The sequence below is a fragment of the Panulirus ornatus genome, chromosome 16, assembly GCF_036320965.1.
Source record: "Panulirus ornatus isolate Po-2019 chromosome 16, ASM3632096v1, whole genome shotgun sequence".
NCBI lineage: Eukaryota > Metazoa > Arthropoda > Malacostraca > Decapoda > Palinuridae > Panulirus > Panulirus ornatus.
This window is the reverse complement of record NC_092239.1, coordinates 8,005,994-8,029,126: the sequence shown is the minus strand read 5'-3', so window position 1 is coordinate 8,029,126 and position 23,133 is coordinate 8,005,994. Positions and strand designations below refer to the sequence as shown.

At 37.7% G+C, this 23,133-nt stretch overlaps 1 protein-coding gene across 1 annotated transcript in view; it reads right to left on the bottom strand.

The window, feature by feature from the left end:
* Msh6 (DNA mismatch repair protein Msh6) overlaps positions 1–23,133 on the bottom strand; it is a 35,863-nt gene that overhangs the window by 3,107 nt on the left and 9,623 nt on the right. The window contains exons 8-20 of the mRNA XM_071671205.1: positions 21,950–22,084; positions 20,908–21,043; positions 18,861–19,000; positions 18,042–18,185; positions 17,712–17,925; positions 15,444–15,655; positions 13,084–13,196; positions 11,208–11,363; positions 10,918–11,072; positions 8,498–8,601; positions 7,106–7,261; positions 5,209–5,435; positions 2,284–2,410 (exon numbers count right to left, since the gene is read on the bottom strand). Coding sequence (XP_071527306.1) covers positions 2,284–2,410; positions 5,209–5,435; positions 7,106–7,261; positions 8,498–8,601; positions 10,918–11,072; positions 11,208–11,363; positions 13,084–13,196; positions 15,444–15,655; positions 17,712–17,925; positions 18,042–18,185; positions 18,861–19,000; positions 20,908–21,043; positions 21,950–22,084 — 2,019 coding nt within the window. The remainder of the gene's footprint in view (positions 1–2,283; positions 2,411–5,208; positions 5,436–7,105; positions 7,262–8,497; positions 8,602–10,917; positions 11,073–11,207; positions 11,364–13,083; positions 13,197–15,443; positions 15,656–17,711; positions 17,926–18,041; positions 18,186–18,860; positions 19,001–20,907; positions 21,044–21,949; positions 22,085–23,133) is intronic.

Here is a 23,133-nt window from a genome sequence, read left to right as displayed (position 1 = left end):
TATGGGATTTTACCATTAGGTTAGGCTAGCATACATTTCTCACCAAAATTATTGCTTGATTTCCATTAACATTGCAGCACATCACATTCCAAAACTTCCAGTCTTGGGTTAATCTAGGACTGTTCTTCACCATTCATTCAGGTATCTTTTAAGTGTTTCTATGTATACTTCATGCAGGTGTTTTATTTCACAAGGCAACATATTATATCATTTTTCCACCTTCGTTGCTGGGCTTTCAATTATTTTTGCTTGACATCTTTTTGGGATACTACAAGGTATGATATAATTGCAAATTGCCTGATATTTTCCTTGTTTTAGCAGCTTTAGTTCAAGGATGTTGTCTCTGATTCCTTCAATATGCTGACATTCACACATCATCATGTGCACATTATCATCTAGCACTCACTATATACCTTGCTTGATTAACAATACTGGTATTCTCTGCCAACACATACACACTGCATTGTTATCAATCTTGGGTTCATCTGGGACTGTTCTTAACTATCTATCCATTTAACTTTTGAGGATGCAAATTTTCTGTTCAGTTGGTAGTCCAGAGAACAGTTTTCGATCTTTTATCACTGGGGTCTCATATATTTTCATGGAATCTTTTTGGTATATTCCAAGAGATTACTGTGACCTTCTTTAAGCTGTTTCTCTCCTTTTGTAATGTTTTTACTTCGAGGATGATGTCCTTGATTCCTCCAATTTTTTGCCATACACAGATTATTTTGTATCTTTCTCCTCTTCTTTGTAAGTTGAAAAGTTCAAGTTCTTTTAACCTTTCATGATGATTCATATGTTCCAGTCCCATGAATCCTGTTATCAAGTTTCTCAACCTTTTCTAATCAGGAGTTTCAGCAGGCTATGATGGCAACCACATAATATGGCAGTACTCTAGTCTTACATTTATATAAACACTAAACATTTGCTTCAGCAGCTTCCCATTTCTTGTGGCAAAAATTTTTATCATCATTGAATCATCAATTGACTTTGTTAGTGCAATTCTTTTAATACAGTCTCCAAATTCCAGCTTTTCATGAATGATTTACCCTGTCTCTAATGATCAATTTGACTTTGTTAGTGCAATTCTTTTAATATAGTCTCCAAATTCCAGCTTTTCATGTATGATTTACCCTGTCTCTGTAACAGAGTCTCCTTCCCCAATTTCTTTTTCTGTGGCCTTCCTTAAGGGTAAAAGGGTCAAGTTCTAAAGTTAGCCCGGGAGAGTTTATAAGTCGAACTACTTTAACTCAACTCTGTCAAGAAAGGATGCTGAGTTTGAACCACCACAGATGTGAGAGCAGTACTCCATACAAGAACAAATCAATCCTTTGCATAAACGGAGCAACTATTCTGAAGAAAAATTTCATCTAAACAGGACTCCCAGTTTCTGAAAGGAAGACAGCAATTTCCATAATGTGGGGTTTTCAGGAATGAGTGGATCTTACAGTAATACCAGTTATGTTCACTGAGACAAGAAGTGGAATCACAGAACGTCAAGGGAGAGACAAGAGTTGGGAAGAGTTTTCAACAGGGAAATGGGTAGAAAATGGGTCTTGCAGGCATTAAACTTAACTAGATTTCATCTACCCCACTGTGATATCCTGTTTAAGTCTGAGTTTAATGATGAAACTGTGTCAAGATGAGATGCAGATTGAGTGAGAGAGAGCAGAATTGAAGGATGTGGTTGAATACAGTGTTGAGTAGTCAGCATATACATGCATTTAATTATTTGTGGAAGAGGGGAAATTGGTGATAAAAAGGAGTGTCGGGGACAGGAAAGAGCTTTGAGAGACACTGCTGTTAGTGGAGAATGGGGGAGGCTGCCTGATATCACTTCCTAAACTGCTCCTTTTACTGTTATTCCTAATCATTCTCTTGCTCTTCTCTCATTACTCACCTTCTAAAATATTTTCATATTCTCAATGAAATTCTTTAAGGTTCTCTCATTCCATAATCCTTATTAATACCTGCTCACCCCTCTCATGAACTGAATCCATCACAGCACTGTGTTATCGACCTGAATTCCTCAATTCAGATTCTCATCCAAGTAACAATACTTTGTAAGCATAACAAACCTTATTAGTTGACACAGTACAGCAAAGTTAGACTTACATGCCGAAAACTAGTATCATAAGCTCTACATCTGACTAATAAAGGGGACTCTAAAAAATACAGAATATCATGGATATTTCAATGCTCCATGTATGCATGTAAAGCTGTGCATCTGCAAATGTTCTATCACCATATGGAAATGGAAAACAGCTTATCTTTACATACCTGTGTATTTTCCTGTGGCATAATGATATTTGGTCTGCTAGTGTTTGCCTCCTGTGAGTACTGTTTTAGAGATATCACAACATCTAGCACTGATATACAATGCAGCACTGATTCCCACTTTTTATGACTGGAAAATAATAGAAAATACATCAAATATGAGGAACTGTAATATAAACAATGGATTACATATGTATAAATTATCTATCTATTTTGCTTTGTCGCTGTCTCCCGCATTAGCGAGGTAGCGCAAGGAAACAAATGAAAGAATGGCCCAACCCACTATACATACACGTCCACACATGCACATATACATACCTATACATCTCAACGTATACATATATATATACACACACAGACATACACATATATACACGTTTCTTTTCTTTCAAACTACTCGCTATTTGCCACGTTAGCGAGGTAGCGTTAAGAACAGAGGACTGGGCCTTTGAGGGAATATCCTCACCTGGCCCCCTTCTCTGTTCCTTCTTTTGGAAAAAAAAAAAAAAAAGAGAGAGAGAGAGGGGAGGATTTCCAACCCCCCACTCTCTCCCCTTTTAGTCGCCTTGTACGACACGCAGGGAATACGTGGGAAGTATTCTTTCTCCCCTATCCCCAGGGATATACACATGTATATGTATAAATATATACTGAATAATCTTTTTCTTCAGTAAAATAGAACAGAAAATCAGGCTATAAACTTAATTTATGATTTAATATCTAAAGTACCCAAATCAGATATGACATAATGAACAGCTTAATACCTAACTGCTACTCACATCTTGGCAACTAGCTTCAGAAACATATGAACACTGGCCTAACTGCATACATCACTCTCTAGTTATCATGTATAATGTACTGAAATCAGAGCCTGTAATGCCCAGCCAAATTCCATAGGGTGTTCAAAGGGTTCCAACTTTTTAACCTTCTTAATGTTGTTCACCATCTCCCTGTTATACAAGATATATTTCAGCTCCTGCTCTCTTGAGCTGTCACTGTGTGTTCTACCCAGAATGGACTTGACCTGCAGGAGTTTTTGGCTGCTGCTTCACAGAACTTCTGTTCTGAGATCAGCTAAGAGAAGACTGACTGTTATAACATCACCTTTCTTTGTAAAGCAAAGCTGTAGAATTCTCTTCCATTGTTTATCTTTCCCTCCTCATACAGCCTTTCCAACATTATAAGTCTGGTCTACTGACAACTGACATCAAAATTAATCCTTCCTGCATTAATATTCTTTTGCATATTATTTTACCTTTTGTAGGAAACAGCTATGATTTGGGCACAATTTTGCTTGGGGTTACTATCTGAGTTCTTCCATCACTTGCTGACAAAATATAAAACCCAAAAACTATGATACAATATCCTACATTGTCAAGTTCATCAAAGAGGAGGATGAACATAGATAAGTAATGTTTATACCTAATGCTCTATCTAGCACTCTCACCATTTTGTCGAAAGGGAGAGCTTGTGCACAGCACTCTCCGCATGAAAATATACTGTTACAATGTATGACTTGTGTGAGTTACATGTTGTCATGAGTGAGACAGAGAAACTCATAACACTTGAAAGAGGAGTACAACTTGATAACCAATGAAGTGCTGCTCACTATGCTGCTGTTACTAACCCTCTTAATACTAAGGAAGGAAGTACTGGTAACATACTTCCCTTGTCAATGGCTGTCTACAAACTATCAGCTGCCTCCCAACAATACTGCTAATCAAAGAAACAAAATGTGTGCAAGAAGCTTGCCTGAAAGAGTACTTACCCTAATGCTGATGTACGATTATGAAACCCATGTGTATATAGGTCAGGATAAGTCAAAAGATTAAGAGGTGGTGATGGATAATTTGTAATATAGTTGGCATTAGGGTAAACAGAATGAAAAATAATGATGAGAAAATTATATGGTGCGATGAAGTCATTAGAAATGCACATGGAAAAAAGTTTTCTAGAATGACAGTCGTGCAGAATGTATGACAGATGATATGTTGAGCAAGTATATATATAGTAGCAGAGTAGAAGGTACAAGGAGTGGAGGTAGACCATACATGAGATGGAAATATGTAGTGTAAAAGTTGATTATGGCTAGGGATATTTCATTTGATGTCAGAGAATTAGTTTCTAAACATTATGTAGTGTTCCCCTCTTCAAAATGATAGAGTTTCCAGTATATCCCCCCTCCTTACAATGGATAATTTCTAAAAAGAATTACAGCAAATTCAATGTTCTATTTATCTGTTTCCCTATTGTCATCAGCTTCTCATGATTCTTCAAATGCATTTTTTGTATCTAAGTACAGTTTGCTGTTTTACAGTATATTCTATGAGTTAATGAATGACTATCCATCCCCAACCCAGTGTTGCATGTCCTCCTTGGGTTATGTGACCGTGAGATTGGAACCACTTTAAAGCAATAACTGGGAATTAGATGCACTGGAAGCAATTTGTTCATAAAGGAGGAATGAGTGAGTACCTTGGTTTTAAAAGATGAAATCAACTTGGTGTGTACAGTGACAATATGAGAAGCACTTTCATAAGTGTGAAAGTCATATTTCACTTGAAGGTGTTTGTAAGTGATGTTATGGAGGCTTTGTGTACCTGATCTATCCATTACAGTGGGAGTGGAGAAATGATAACAGAGAGGAGAATGGATCATGTAAAGTATCATCATGAATAATCATGATATCAATGTAGCTAAAAAGTATCTATCAAGAGGATTGAGACCATAGTGAGGAAAGCCTTACGAGGCTTTCATCTTGACAATATGGAACTTCCTGTCACTAATTTTACTGATAACAACTGTGTCTAGCTGTTCTGACACCTTTATATTTTCAACTATTTCTTTTTCAAAGAATTACAATAATAGCTATCGAATATGTTACCGACAACTGTTAATAGGTGATTAACAATACAATGGCCTACTTACTGTTCATCAAACTGATGGAATATCCTGCGTGCTATATCATTAAGGGCAGTATTGCGATGTTCCTCTCCAGCAATCATATCTGCTAACAACTCCTTAGTAGTTGGTGTCCAATATCTTTTGAAGCCTTTCTTTTGACTTAATAGTTCATATTCATCACTTGCCTTCCTACAAACGTGCTCTGGGACTTCCAGTTGATATCTCTTCTTGTCATTACCCCAGTACACAACCTAGCAGCATGTAGTGAATTGTTACAGGAATAATTATTGTTACATATGATTAATTCTGACTGATAAAAATATGACCCTGTTTTCGTAATATATGTAGAGGATTTGTATATATAAAAAAATCATAATGCAATTCATGACAGATTAGATGTGTAAAAGATGAAAGGAATGTTGTAATCTCAAACATTCTGATAAATATGTTTTAACAAAATCAGAACAGCAGCACTTAGCCAAGTAGGTTAACTCTCAAATATCAAAATAAGTGGTCAAGGGAAACTGAATATGAATGTGCACTAGAAACCATGAAAGAGCTGAAATGTGGTAAGGTTCATGGAGCATATAAGGTTACAGGAGAAGTAATAAACCAAGTGTGACCAATCTGTAGGCAATAATAATAATAATAAAAAAAAATCATACAGAATCTGTATTCCGGCTGTATATGAGGTAGTGTAAAAAACAAATGAACAATGGCCTCATTTGCAGACACCCTTGCTCTACCCATCACATTATTTATCATATTCTTACTTAGTTTTTTAGCACAAGGGGGGCATAATGAATGGATATAGTCCTGCAGGTCTTAATGTTTGTAATTTTGGCAAGCATTCAAAGAAAAGCAAAAGCTTGGATCTGGAAAATGCAGGTTATAAGGCATACAGGTGGTGGTTATTTCATGTTGATCTGACTCATTGCACTGGAGAGAACTGTACCGTAACTGTATCTTTTCTATGATTCTGTAACTAAAAACTATCATTTATATACAAATTCCAAACATTTATTATGTATACACAATCATGATATCATTTGTGTTGTTATCAGAATCCCAGTTAAATCTATGAAATCCCTATATAATGCTGCTGATTTCCATCTCCAATGGAGCTAAGCTATAACTGCTCTGTTTAGCTTTCATTTTTCGCTCTTTGAGCATAAATGCATCCCCAGCACATCAAGATTTGTCTGTACTCATGAACAAGTCAACATCCTACTTTTTGGCTAAAAATGTTCAGTCTTAAAAAGTTGACTCATAAACATATTCATACAGTAAGAAAACTAAATAATGAAAACTCAAATTCAACACTTTGAGTCCTAAGCTTGGTCTATTTTTGCATTCCCCTAAGCCTAAAGTTTTTCAAAATAGAAAACCTGACAAAAAAGGAAGGGAACTTATGGATCTACTAAACAAGAGAAAAGATAAAACACATTAAAAATGAAAAAACTTATCCCATTCACTGTAACCCCTTTAAATTTCCTTAAAAATACAATAGTTTGAATGTGAGCCTCTTTCTGACATGCAACTGTTATCACTGGGCCTATATATAAAACTTCATGATCATCATCATCCTATTCCAGCATACCATTACTTTCCATCAAAACTGCATGGTTATTACTGCAGTTAACAGATGCATGGGTATCACTATTGCGGCTACCAGATGCACCACCAAGTAACAGACAGCTGTGGACTTTCCGTGGGTAAATTATTACTGCTGGAAACATATGGTACTATTCAATGGCTCAAGGACACTCCAGGATGTTGGAAAAAGGGCGGGAAACATAACTATGTATCTCGTACACATGTAAGACTCTTGTACCCAACACCCATTGCTTCCTACCCTGTGGTATGCATATATAACTGAAAAGATTACAGGTACAAGAATGAAATAAATTTGCTCCCTTACTTTTGCTCCAAAGTGTTTGCACTGTTCCTTAAGGTAGTCAGAAAGACTCTCTTTAGTACTTGTTATCTTCTCCACTGCTTCATCGTATTCAGTGTCCACACCTGGGCTTGGGATAATTTTACCTTCTTTCTGGGCCTCATCATGATCAAAAGCATTCTGCAAAACAAAGGCAACACATAAAAAGTGTTTAGAGGATAGTCCCCAGAGTAAATCAGGTAATTCATGATATACACTAGAAAACAAATTTTCTACACAGAGGTAAATCTTAAAGAATGATAAATATTTCCTGAGGGCAGTGTGTTGCTAGCCTGAAAGATTCTCAACGATTCTTTGGGGTCAGAAATCTTTAACCCCATGACTTCTGCCAAAGTTTTAGCATCACATCCCTCACAAATCCCCTCTGAGTACTCATGACCTAAAACTCTGTCTGGGTTCTCCCTGTCAATCAGAAACCTCCACCCAGCTCATCAGCTGACACACAATCTCAAGGGGTCATCTCGTAATTCTAAGAAAAAAAAAAAAAAAAAAAAGGATGTCACCATCATGGCAGTTACTGTTAGTAGAGAGAGAGAGAGAGAGAGAGAGAGAGAGAGAGAGAGAGAGAGAGAGAGAGAGAGGAGCTACAAAGACATATGCCTGGAGACACTACTACTACAACCCCCCCAAAAAAAAGCAGTTTCTCAATCTTCAAAACTTACCTTTCTATCTAGGTTCACTCTGTCCTCTGAGTTTAGGAGCATACCAACATGGAAGAAGTTTACAAGAAAACTTCTTAACCAAGGTTGATCTCAAACTTTAAAGAGGCTAAGCTATATGCGAGCTTTAATAATATCATACAATGAAATAATTTGTACCATATAAATATCAAAACCTTCAGAAAATAAATGTTCATAACAATAAAAATAGCAAAAATACTGTTGAAAAGTTTATCATATTATCTTAAGAGAGTAATACATGTTGGTGAAAAACCAAAAATACTGTTGAAAAGTTTATCATATTATCTTAAGAGAGTAATACATGTTGGTGAAAAACCAGTAAACTTGGGGAACTTGTGGATACCTTAAGGCCCGAAATACCTCAGATGAGCAATGCTTAAGAAGTCCTGAGAACTTTTGATTTACGACACTTGAGATGTACAAATGGCTTATATAAATGAATACACCAGATCTGCGAGAAAATTCAAACCACATTTCAAAGGTTGTGTCTATCATTCTTAAAATCTGGGACAGCTGCAATGATACACATGCAGTGAAGAATATTTTCTCGAATCATTCTACAGATACACGTGAAACATTTATGTACATAATATCTATAAGCATCAATCTTGCAAAGACCATGTGTACATTTTGTAAAGTGCTTTTACACAGTGAACAAGGAAATCAAATGACTTACATCAAAGAACTGAAGAGCTTCTTCCAGAGGAGGGAATATGCCACCCTTTTCCACACTAGTCATGCACCTACGTAACAGGCTTGAGTGAAGTGACTCTCTAACACCTATAATGGAAAAGTTCCTTTTATATCTATAGTATATCAACTTCAAGCAAAGTTGTTATACATTTAAAGAACTTCATTAAAGCTTTATACAGAGATCCTTTTGGGGGATAAATATTTTAAGGTAAGGGAATCATATCTGTACTAAATACAGAAACCTTTGAGCATCTATAAGATATATAATATGCAGTCTTTAAAATAGTTCCAAAGGCAAACACAACAAAACTGAAAAATAAGCATACAGAGTACACAGAAAATTCATATTTCCTTTCATATTTGTTCAGCAGAAGCAGAATAATAAAAGGCCTCATTTGTTCACATCCATTCTCTAGCTGTCAGGTATAATGCATCAAAACCATAACTCCCTATCCACAACAGTGGAACCCTTCATGATGTTATAGAGGTAGAGCAATGACCAATGCTATACAGCATATACAAACACAAAATGACACACATAACGCAAATACACAATGGGGATCCCAATCATTACTAAACAATATAGAACTCATTTAACATTGCATATAATCAAAATAAATGAGTGATAAAATAGAACATTTTGAAACATATTTTTGTAAAGATCTCATAAATGAAAACCATCACAAATCTATATCTGGTAAAAGTAAACAAATGCAAAAGCTAATCTACTTTAATGTATGAAACCGTAATTGGATGAGAATGGACATCATTCTTAGATTTTGGAAAAGCATCTGAGAAAGTAAAACTATGGAGTGTTATCAGAGAAAGTGGCAAGACAAATATAAGTGGAATATTAAGAATTTGATGAATGAGTTTTCAACTAACAGACAATTCGTAGTGGCAAATGGAAACATGTCTGATGAAGAGGATATGCTCTTAGGTGTACCTTTAACCTTTGTTTCAATCAGGTCTAAAGCATCCAAGATCCTTTCCTCAACCATAGTGCCTATCTTTCCCTTCTGCTAATTTTGGTTACATCCAAACATATTCAGACACCCAAGCCTCAGCTTTTGAGAATAATGAGCACCACTTGCTTGGTTCCTTCTTCTCCACCATCTTTTAGAAACTGAAATACATGAAGGAGAGGGTTTCCATGTCCCACTCCCATCCCTCTTGTTTGCCTTCTACATTATGCATGGAATGTGTAAAGTATTCTCTCTCCCCAATACAAAATAAAATGCTTACTAACAGGAAAACTAACATAAACAGATAGATAATTAAGAAAAGAAATCAGCACAGACACAGTCAGACTTTATTGGCCATGAATTCTGTTCAAAGGCAAAATGTGCACAATCAAAGCCATGCAGTAAGAACCTGTGAAGAGTTATGGCATGGTGTATAATTCTTTTTTCATACCTGCTGTTTCCTGCATTAGTGAAGTAGAGCCAAAAAGGAAGAAGTGTCCTTTTCTGCTGACATCACTCTCTACCTGTCATTTGTAATGCACCTAAACCATAGCTTCTAATCCACAATCAGAACCCACAAACCTTTCCCTGGTATCCCCTGACCATTTCATGTATCCTGGTTCCCCACTGATGGCAAATCACCTCCAGTAAACCACATTGCCCCAATTCACTTTATCCCATGCTCATTTTACACCCTCTAGCATGTTCCAAGCCCAGAGGACTCAAAACTTTTTCCACACTGTCCTTCCATCTCTCAATCAGTCTTCCCCTTCTTCTTGTCCCCTTCACATCTGACAAACATACCTTCTTTCTCAAACCTCTCCTCACTCATTCACTTTAGCACACCCTCTTCAGCTCTATCAAAAATACTCTTCTTATTATCATACCTCTCTCTTACCCTATCATTTCTTACCTGACCAACCCCACAATACCACAAATTGTCCTAAACAATTAATTTCCAACATATTCACCCTCTTCCATAACTTTCTGTCTAGATCCCAAGTTTCACATTTATGCAACACTGTCAGAACTACTATACCTTCAAAGGAAAAAACATGCATACATCTACCCTCCCAAATATTGACCTTCCTTTCCACATATTCCTTAAATGTGCTCATGACCTTCAACCCCTCACCCACCATATGACTTATTCTATCCCCAATGGTTCCCATTTGCTAACATATCTTTTTATGTATCTCAAGCATTTAACCTCATATAAGTATCTCCATTCAAACTCACATTCCACCTAATCAGTATATAATCTGTATTCCATACCATATGCAGTGCATGTAATATGGGCTTAAAAATTCTATGAAAATGGATCTTCTTTCACATGCATGCTATAATATAAAGAAAAAATCAAATTAACGAATATCTATGTTTAAAGATTTAATCTATCTCAATCCTGGTAGTGATGAAAAGATTATGGCATACTCACCTTGGAAAGCTTTCAGGATTTTTAAAGTTGTCTTGAATCCATTCAGTGCTGCCAAAAAATCAACAACTCTTTTCTTGTTGTATTTGACATCCTCAAAAAAAATGGCACGACTGTCTGGATGATTTGAACTGCGGTTCAAACCTTGAGCATGGATTCTAAAAACAGAAATCAAATGAAGATGTAGATTCAGAGTTTGACTATCATTAAATTATATGTGACAGAGACAGAGCTGTGAGCCATTAAATCACTTACATGTCAGAAGAAATCTTTTAGGGTCCACAATTACTCACTTTGCAATAATCCTTTCCAGATCAGGTAAACTCTTAAGGAGGGGTACCACTTCCTCTACCAAATCAGGGTTGTTTCGCAGATCTTCTATAGCATCCAAACGACTACTAATACTTGATGGATTGCACAATGGGGCACATATCCAGTTGCGAAGTAACCTGAAAACAGAAAGAGTATGTACATTATAATAATGGAATGTTGTCGCAATAATGAAGTTTTTTTTTTAAATCACACTGTGCCATTTTGATATACAAACCTCTGAGAATTTCAAAGCAATTTCTAATAATCTGCATACCTATATTTTCTTTTCCACCAATCATATTCAAAATTCCACTTATGAATTAAGGTCAAGTAAGTTACATCCAACTTTACATCTAATTCTATTCTGACTAATCATATCTGAACTACATCATTACAAACACTGTTTCAACATATCACCCTTCATTCCCATGATGCAAAAGACTATAAAAATGACACCCAGCACTTACTAATCTATTGCCCTGCACTCTCTGCATATACAGACACACACAAACACATGACAACACTTTATGATCTGTGGTCCTGACCAGTGAATGTGACCAGCTTCCTGAGAGCCACAGGAGCCTCATAAAGACAGAAAGGACTCCTTACGCAGGAAGTAAGTACGAAGTTCAGCTTTGACCAATCCCTTAGGATACTCTGTTCTAATGTCCCCAGGCTCCTGTTCTACTGCACCGGTCATCACGTTCAGAGTCGCTGAAGAACCCCAGAAATTGTTCCTTCTCCCCTTCCAAGTCCACTATTTTCAAAAGTTTCAGTAACATGTGCAGATCTTTTTTTTCTTTTAAACTATTCGCCATTTCCCGCGTCAGCAAGGTAGCGTTAAGAACAGAGGACTGGGCCTTTTTTGGAATATCCTCACCTGGCCCCCTCTGTTCCTTCTTTTGGAAAATTAAAAAAAATAAAACGAGAGGGGAGGATTTCCAGCCCCCCGCTCCCTCCCCTTTTAGTCGCCTTCTACGACACGCAGGGAATACATGGGAAGTATTCTTAATCCCCTATCCCCAGGGATAAACATGTGCAGATAATTCCTACTATTCAAGTCTCTAAGATATCTAAAATTGCCCCTTCTGACCTTTCCTATTCTTTAATCATTCTATCTTCTTGCCTTAGGTTATGTACTCTCTGATCTCCAAACTTGTCATAAAGCTGTGTTCTTGTTCTTCTACCTTAATCTTTATTGTGATTTTCAATGCCTTTACTGGTTTTCCATGACCAGCACTGATTGTCAAGTTGCACTCTTCTGACCCAAGTAGCTGTTTTTTCTTTCTGCCTCATCCATGTGAAATGCTCGCATTCTGTCCACAAACATATACAAAATCTCCTTGTCACATGCAACACTTGACAACATTTATCTCACATAAACTCATTCTTCCTAAATAGATTTCCTGAGATGAGTGCCTTTTGGATTAATGGTAGGAGCAATAAACAGAATTAGTGGACAGGTACATCAGGTATGAAAATTAGGTAGAAACACTATATACAAGAAGTAGGTAAGAACATTAGGTGGAAGCATTAGGCAGATGTAGCAGGTTGGAACATATGTAAGATCCTCCAGAAACAGTGCACTAGAGTTGCCATTTGCTGGTTGCCTTGATGGATTTCCTAGAAGGAACAGGCATCAGAGATATAAGTTGATATTATCTGTTTTTCCTTAAAATCATACATGTTCAGCAGGAACATGAATATGTTTAACCTCTGTGAAATGTCTTTAATTCAAAGATCCAATGTAAATGATTTCATAGAGCTGGGATAAGTTATTAGTTTCAATTAAAAAAGTAAAATACCATACATACATAATAAATATGAATTCAACAAACTTACTAGTATACAACTTACCTCTTACCAAATGGTGTTGAACAGTGGTCAAGCCTGTCAACAAGAGTTCCTTCTGTGCCACCAGCAGAATTTTCAAACACCTCTAAGTTCCGAAGAGTTGTCCCATCAAGTACCTGAATGATTAGGAGTATGAAATGAACTGCAATTCAAATTATAATCTTTTTCTGAATGAGTGAACTATAACATAGAAACTAGACTTCACTTGTTATGGAGACTCTATTGCTGTGGCCACCCCATTAAGCGTGTTCCTGGAGAGAACAGGCATCAAAGATATATATATAGAGGGTGTTCCTGGTGGGAACAGGTGTGAGATATATATGTAAAGATAGATAGATAGATAAAAACAAATATGCCATACAGAACACACTGATAATATGCTAGCACTTTCTCTGTATGACATATACAGTATTACCATACTCCACATCATCAAAAATAATCAATATCAATCAAATTCCAGTGGAGTAAGACATTAGTAAAAGCTGCAATGTATCTTCATGACATTAAAAATATATTTTTTGCAAGTATCACTGTATCTTAAAAAGGTTCACTATATATATCTATAAAAGTGTAGGCTAAAAAATTGAAAAACCTTTTCTCTCCAAGGAAGAGTATGAACAAGAGAGATTCTCTAGGATATCTTTGGGAAAATCAGGGTTTGAACCTTCTAACCTTTATTGTTACTAGTGAGGCATTGAAAATTGGCCTTCCTTACTCTTCAAAGCCCACTCAACTATGGTACTGGCAGTTCACTCATTTCAGGACTGCATTTAGCCAACCAAAGACTGTCACAGAGTTGACATTATCAGCCTTCGAGAGAGCTAAAAGATGTAAATTGGCAAACAATGGAATCTAAGCCTACAACTACCAAGGCAAAATTTCTGGGCAGGAAAATTTTGCCTCTCTCAGCTGCTTAACCACTAAGATAAGATCACAGAGTTGCAGGACAAACAGAATGCTGTCCTGTCATACACGAACTCTATGAAAGTATTTGAGGAATGTGACCCAGGCATTATAATTCATTAAAAGAGAGAGAGATTGGAATAATAGGTAAAAAACCACAGCAAATGAAACATAAGTTCCTAAGTGCACTTTTGTGTAATGATTACATCGTCAGGGTAGATACAGGAACTACTATTCCTTCAAATGTAACCTATTTTTGCTCTCCGAGATAACGTTCTAAACTTCCACACATTCTTCATCGCTCCCAGAACCTTCGCCCCCTTCCTCACCCTATGACTCACCTCCACTTCCATGGTTCCATTCCTTCCAAGCCCACTCCCAGATATCTAAAACACTTCACTTCCTCCAGTTTTTCTCCATTCAAACTAACTTCCCAATTAATTTGTCCCTCAACCCTATTGACCTAATAACCTTGCTCTTATTCACATTTACTCTCAACTTTTCCCTTTTACACACTTTTCCAAACTCAGTCACCAACTTCTGCAGTTTCTCATTCGAATCAGCCACCAGAGCTGTATCATCGGCGAACAACAACTGACTTCCTTCCAAGGTCCTGTCATCCCCAACAGACTGCATACTCGCCCCTCTCCAAAATTCTTGCATTTACCTCCCTAACCACACTATCCATACACAAATCAAACAACCTTGGGGACATCACACAACCCTGCCACAGACCAACCTTCACTGGGAACCAATCACTCTCCTCTCTTCCTACTCACACACATGCCTTACATGCTTGGTAAAAACTTTTCACTGTTTCTGGCAGCTTACTTCCCATACCATATACTCTTAAGACCTTCCACAAAGCATCTCTATCAACACTATCATATAACTTCTCCAGATCCATAAATGTTACATACAAATCCATCTGTTTTTCTAAGTATTTATCACACATTCTTCAAAGACATTTCCCATGTCGGTGAGGTAGCACCAGGAAACAGATGAAGAATGGCCCATCCACTCATATACACATATATATACATAAGCAACCATACACACACACATATACATATGCATATATATATTGGAAAGGATCACAATTTTGCGCATGATCAAGATATTCCTATGAGTCCATGAGGAAAATGAAACAGGATAAGTCCCCAAGTACACTTTCGTGTAATAATCATATCATCAGGGGAGACACATGAGAGAAATATAACTGTTAGTTGATATACATCGAAGAGACGAAGCTAGGATGCCATATGGTAAACATCTAGGCCCCTCAGACCTTCCTCTGGTTTACCCCAGATGTTTCACATGCCCCGGTTCAGTCGATTGGAGAGAGAGAGAGAGAGAGAGAGAGAGAGAGAGAGAGAGAGAGAGAGAGAGAGAGAGAGAGAGAGAGAGAGAGACCACTCCAATATAAGCAACAAGAGCAAGAATAAAATGTGCAGTCTTACCATATGATGTCTTCCACTAATGAATACCGGAGCAGAAACATTTTTCTCCCCTTTAGATACACCCAATATATCAACAGGGTTATACTCCTCAAACTTTCGCCTGGTAAGCAACTGTTCTTCTATACAACAATCCATCAGATACCATGTGACTGCACCCAACGCACATACTGCAAGTTCATACTCAGGACAAGCTGTTCTTCCTAGTGAATCACCTGTAAATATTCAAGACTCAATTTAAAAAACATACAGCAAACTCTGTACATAACATTTAAGTGCTATATATGCTGTCAATGGACTGAACCAGGGCATGTGAAATGTCTGGGGTAAACCATGGAAAGGTCTGTGGGGCTTGGATGTAGATACAGAGCCATACTTTCGATGTATCAAACATGACAGCACGTGTATGGATGTGAGCGGATGTGGCCTTTCTCCATCTGTTTCCTCACTGACACAGGAGGCAAACAACGAGGTGTGGAGGAGTAAAAGAGAATGGCTATGGTATCATTTTTCTTTTGAATAGAGAAATCTGAGAGTAAATGTATATAAAAGCATGGTTATCAGGTTTAGCTGTGAAGAGATAGGTCAACTGGAGTTGGAATTGGAATGGAGAGAAGTAGCAGTGATTGGAGTGTTTAATACACCTGGGAGTTAATATGGCAGCAAATAGAACCACAGGAGATGAAATGAGCAAAACAGGTGGGTGAAGAAGCCAAGGCCTTGGGTGCACTGAAGAATGCATGGAAAGATATGTCACTGTCTTTAAGGACCAGGCAAAAAGGAACTGGTAACTGATAACGGTAATTCTGCACACGAGACTGTTGATGGGAAGGAAAGTGATGGTGGGAAGAACACTGTTTCGGGAAGGAGTCTGAGAGGGGAGTGTGTTGGAGAGGAATGAATTTATAAGGGAGGAAGGAATTAGTCAGGGGGATGGATACTGGAAAGGGAAGAATGTAACAAAGTCTGAGGGGGGAGTTGAAAAAATTTATGCATGTAACGTGATTTTACAAATCATACATTTTTTTTTTCTTTTTTGTCGCTGTCTCCCGCGTTTGCGAGGTAGCGCAAGGAAACAGACGAAAGAAATGGCCCAACCCACCCCCATACACATGTATATACATACGTCCACACACGCAAATATACATACCTACACAGCTTTCCATGGTTTACCCCAGACGCTTCACATGCCCTGCTTCAATCCACTGACAGCACGTCAACCCCGGTATACCACATCGATCCAATTCACTCTATTCCTTGCCCTCCTTTCACCCTCCTGCATGTTCAGGCCCCGATCACACAAAATCTTTTTCACTCCATCTTTCCACCTCCAATTTGGTCTCCCACTTCTCCTCGTTCCCTCCACCTCCGACACATATATCCTCTTGGTCAATCTTTCCTCACTCATTCTCTCCATGTGCCCAAACCATTTCAAAACACCCTCTTCTGCTCTCTCAACCACACTCTTTTTATTTCCACACATCTCTCTTACCCTTACGTTACTTACTCGATCAAACCACCTCACACCACACATTGTCCTCAAACATCTCATTTCCAGCACATCCACCCTCCTGCGCACAACTCTATCCATAGCCCACGCCTCGCAACCATACAAAATTGGTGGAACCACTATTCCTTCAAACATACCCATTTTTGCTTTCCGAGATAATGTTCTCGACTTCCACACATTCTTCAAGGCTCCCAGGATTTTCGCCCCCTCCCCCACCCTATGATCCACTTCTGCTTCCATGGTTCCATCCGCTGCCAGATCCACTCCCAGATATCTAAAACACTTTACTTCCTCCAGTTTTTCTCCATTCAAACTTACCTCCCAACTGACTTGACCCTCAACCTTACTGTACCTAATAACCTTGCTCTTATTCACATTTACTCTTAACTTTCTTCTTTCACACACTTTACCAAACTCAGTCACCAGCTTCTGCAGTTTCTCACATGAATCAGCCACCAGCGCTGTATCATCAGCGAACAACAACTGACTCACTTCCCAAGCTCTCTCATCCACAACAGACTTCATACTTGCTCCTCTTTCCAAAACTCTTGCATTCACCTCCCTAACAACCCCATCCATAAACAAATTAAACAACCATGGAGACATCACACACCCCTGCCGCAAACCTACAAATCATATATATGTAGTCTTTATCAAACATACAGATTTGTTGGCTTAAACCAATAGCTGCAAATAAAATAATCAGTGAACAAAGTATTTCACATATATTCAAGGAATGGATACACTATTTTAATGCTTACTATCATCCATCATTTTCTTCAATTCTTCAGGCCACTCTGTAGTTGAGTCTCCTTCCTCAACTTTGAAATATGGCCCTTCAGCTAAGAAACCAAGGGTCTTACTGGCGGTCCAGAATTCTTTCTCGGGTGCTAGAAACTCTCGTAAATTTGAAGGCACAGCTGAATTGACCACCATTTGTGTCTTTTGGGAGAGCCGTCCTCGTTCAACAAGAATCTGCAAGCATTTTTTTGATTCATTAATAATTCTGTTAATTTCACTGTATGATAATCATATCCAAAACAATAATCATGTTACTCAATGCAAACTTTAGAAAATAAATTTCTAACAACCTGAGCTGGTGGGTAATGAGCAATTAAGGTGCGAAGTCTTGAAGCATGGCGGTCATCAATAAACTGGCCCATGTGGAAAATTCCTATGCTGGTATCAATGAAAGCTACACCAAATTCACTGCCATCACCAGTTCCTCTAACAGCCTGTAAAATTAATATCATTTGTAAATATACGCACAAAATTTGAGATATGCTCTTTTGTGTCAAAAACTCTTGATCCTATACACCTTAGAGAAATGTTATGGTAATTTTTATCAAAAACTGGTCATGAAAAATGCAAGCTTTTCTGTCATGCCTTCACCTTCTCTATTTTCTCTTCCCTAGGATGTACCACTATCATATTAAAAAATACAACGATAAGACAACACAGTATGATATGGCAACAATAACCTATAGCAAGAAAGGTAAAAAAAATTAAATCTTCAAGAAACTTTATGTCCCTTCCCAACTTCATCACATATACTTGTCTTGAAACTGTCATTTCAACCAAAAACAAAAATGTAAGAAAAGTGCCTGAAGACAAAAAGGGCCCATCAAGTAATGTTCAAACAAATTTCTAATGGATACCTTACATGATCTCAGGGGGGTCAGGAGATAAATCATCATATCACACAGTTATCTATTTATATCTCTGACATCTATTCCCACTTAGAACTACCTCAAGGGGGTGGCCACAGCAATAAAGTCTTCATAGCTAGTGACCTCCACTGCTACTTCTTGGCCTTTAGTGCTTCATCCTCAACAAGCCAAGAAGCTCTGTAAAAGAGGTTCTAGGGTTAGAGCAGATAATCACAAAAATAAAAAAAATTATCAACAAACCTTTTCAGCAATAGCTAAGAGGTAAGATGAGGAGGCTTCTGAAGCTTCTCCATCTAAAACGCTGTAGACTCTTGTCCCTTTACTGCTCACCTGACACACCTCGCGTCGTACAACACGGTCAAATTTCGTTGGACGATTCACTGTTGGGGTAAAACAACGCACAGTAATAATATATATCTCTTCAAATCTCCATCTTTTTCTTTCTCTTACAGAGTAATGCACAAGTGGTTACTAGTGGTTAAGAGGAAAGAGTTTCACACTCATGTTGCTGCATCTCTTAACTGCATATATATATATGCACCATATCATTATTCTTATGTTTGTATACAAACACATACCTCCATACAAATACCCCTCTCCCATACTCTTTCACCTATGACTTACACATCACATCCATACAACACCATTGGTACTACTATATTACCACACATAACCATGTTTACCCTCTCAGACAAAGGCAGACAGTGGCTTCTCTTACCATATTCTTCAACAAACCCAGGAACTTAGTCCCCATGCCCACCCTATGGCTTATTTCAACTATTGTTCCATCTGCTGCCATGTGCACTCCTGGGTATCTAAAACATATCACATTCTCTGAGTTCTCTCTATACAAACTCACACTCCAACCAGCTCATCTCACTTCCCTGCTATACTTAACTATCTTACTTTTATTCACATTAATTCTCATTTTTCTAATTTGCAAAATCTCCCAAACCCAGACACCAGCTTCCTCACTTTCTCACTTGAGTCTGCCACCAAAGCATTTTCATCAGCAAACATCAAATAACTTACTTCCCAGATCCCCACCCCACAACACCAGCAGAATAAATATCTGACCTCTCTCCATGACACTCATATTCACTTCCTTCACCATCCAAAGCGTAAACCACAAACAGATTAAATACCCTTGATGGGAACCCATCTTTGCCTGGAACCGCTCACCCTACGCTCTTCGAACTTGCACATATGCCTTATTCTCTTGATAAAAGCTAATAGTTTTGCTCACAAACCATATATAGGTAACAATTTCCACAAAGCATGTTAACAACTGTATCATACACTTTCTCCAGATCCATAAATGCCACATACAACTCCATCTGTTTCTACAGGTATTTCTCACTCAGATTCTTTAATGCAAACAACTGATCCACATATCCTTTAGCACTCCTGAAACCACACTGTTCCTCCCCTGATCTGATGCTTTATGCATGCCAACACCCTCTCAATTACCATTCTTCGGTACAACTTACCAGGTATACTCATCAAAATAAACCTCTGTAATTCAAACATATATTTCTGTTCCCCTTGTCTTTACAGAAAGGCACAAGGCACTAGAGTGACATTTCACCAATCCTTAAGTACCTCATCATGTGAAATACATGCAAACAAAATTCTATATGACCAACCAACAGTCAAACAAAATCAACCTCAATTTTCAAAAACCTGGTATTTTCTTTTGTCTTACACAAATGGCTTTTGAATAAGATCAGAACCTGAGGATTTGAAAAGGTCACCCAAAACAGCGGCAGTATCTCCCTTCCCTCAACTATATTATACTATACTCACTACTTTCTGGGAATCCCATATGGAGCCCTGCTGGTTACATTACCAAAAGACACTAACAATGAGGTCATTATAAATCTAACTATTGAGATTTTACATTTCACAGAGAAAACATTCTGGAGTACAGGGAGATTAAAGACATAAAGCAATAACAAAATACAGGAATACGATATATGCATGACAGGAATGCATAAAAAGCTATGACTGGAGTTTTTGGAAGAGTTTCTGCAAGGACAATCAAATTGTATAGCATGAAATAAAAGAAAAACTGACTGAAAAAGACACAACTAAATGAAGGAGACTGATGCAATAATCTGGAGAGCAAATTACTGTACTTTTGTGTATAACATTCATGGTGAGAAAATGACAGTGTCTAGCACATCAACTTGGAGAAAAGTCAGAATTTTTTTTTCAAAATCCTGTATTTCTACACAGAAAGTAATATGCATAAAATCTTGAAAATGAAATTTGGCCTTCTACTTACTATTCTTGCAGCGTTTTTCCATCATTTCTGGAGTTTCTGTCTGCTCAATACGTGCAACTTTGTAACCCTTTTCAATCAAAGTTGAGGAATAGCGTCCATAAGCAATTTCTGGGAAACCTACATGTGCTTTTTCTCCCTGTAAATATTGAAATGATAAAACTATCTATTAATACCATCCCTTTCTAGAGTTACATAAGAGATAGTCAACTTATTAAGAGGTCTGATACAAATGAAGCAAATAACTTTATCCTGAGTGATGCTACTATCCTGTTACACCATTACATGGCTTAATGTCTCCTTTATTGCACACCAAATTTTAGGGCAAAAACGTAATGTCAGGTATGGCTGCTTGAAGCAGCAGATGGTTAAACTGTGTGCTTTTTGGAGCGATTTCTAAACATCTCATACCGTTCTCACATCCCTATCTATCTATCCCCCTTAATGCAACAAAATCACACAATTACCCTTTTCTTTTATTTGTCCTCACCTATTCAATCTTGGGACTTACAGTCATGTAACAGAGCTGGGTCAAGAATTCCTTGTCCATTACGATAAAACATCTATTCACTGGAACTTTCACTGCAAAGCTTACTCTGATCAAGAGCTACTGCAAGAAAAGCTACTACATTCGAAATCTACGAGGAAGTGATGTTGAAGAAGCAAAGAGAAAAATAGGTTAGTAATACAGTGTAAGTGAAATCAATAAAGTGGGAAAGAGAAAGAATACCTGTAAAAAGAAAATGGATCTGAAAAGATGCTGACAAAATGAACAATAAGGTCTCTAATGGCTGGACAAAAGAAAAAAGGATGTTGAAAAACTGATTACAGGTACTATGATGATTCTGGGTGATATGAACAGAAAAAGAAAAAAGAGAATAATGAATTAAAGGTGGAACAACTGCCTGAACCAGTGTCAGAATTAAGCAAGCAAAAATGAGAGAAAAACCAAAATGTGTGCAAAAATCACTCAGTAAGCCACCATGCTGTATTGTAAGGAAAGGTATCAAAGATGTTTAGTTTTAGATAATATTCAAGTAATTACCTTCATCATAATGAGGCCAAGCTCTTGTACTCCCACTATGGCATCCATATTAAACAGTTCATAGAATTTGCCCATCTTGAAAAATAGAACAGTGTCATAGTGCCGTGATTTGAGTTCCCACCACTGCCTTAAACCCTGATGAGAGAAAATATAATAAGACAATGACCAATAGGCAAAAATCAGTCATGTACAAATGAGATAAAACCTACCAAATCCATCCTCAAAGAAAAAAAGTCTTTATTCAAAAATAATACACATAAGGTATCCAAATCACCCATAATTAATAGTTGGTCACTAGCACGAAAATTGCTGATGTACTCACTCAGGTCCTCCTACAACACTCACATCTCTTCCTCGCTCATCTTGATACTAGATGTATAAGTACTAATATTATCCACTTATTGTAATACAATTTCTTTTTCTTACTTGTTTGCCATTTCTGCCAAAGCAAGGTAGCACCAGAAACAGCCTCATTGACTCACATCTACTCTAAGCTATCATAATGCATTAGAACCAATGCTGCCTATCCACAGCCCAGCCCGTGAGACCTTTCTGTGCTTTCCCCTGACTGCTTCATATGCCCTGGTTTAGCCTACTGACATCACAGTGTCATCTATATCATTCCACTCTGTGCACACCTCACACACATACCCTACATGTTCAGGCCCAATAACCCAAGACATCTTTTACTTTATCCTTCTACCTCCAACTCGATCTTCCACTTCTCATTCCTTCCACTTCCAAAATATATACCCTCTATGTCAGCCTTCCCTTGCTAATCCTCTTATGTAACCTAGCCATTTCAGTACATCTGCTTTAGCTCTCTCAGAAATAATCTTTTAACTCCCACACCTCTTACTTAACCTATCATTTCTCATTCAATTAACTGTGATCACACCACACTGTCCTAAAACGTATCATTTCCAACACATTCACACTCTTCTATACTTTTTGATCTAAGGCCCATGCCTTGATTCCACACAATCACCATCAAACACAACCATATCTTACCTCAAAGAATGGTCTCTTTCTACACCCAGAGCAATGTTCCAAAGATTTTCAATCCCCACTCACCTATACCCTATGATTTACTTCAGCTCCTATAATTTGAATATTTCTACTCCGAAGTCCACTCCAAGGTATCTAAAACATTCCACTACCATCAGGAATACTCCATTCAGATT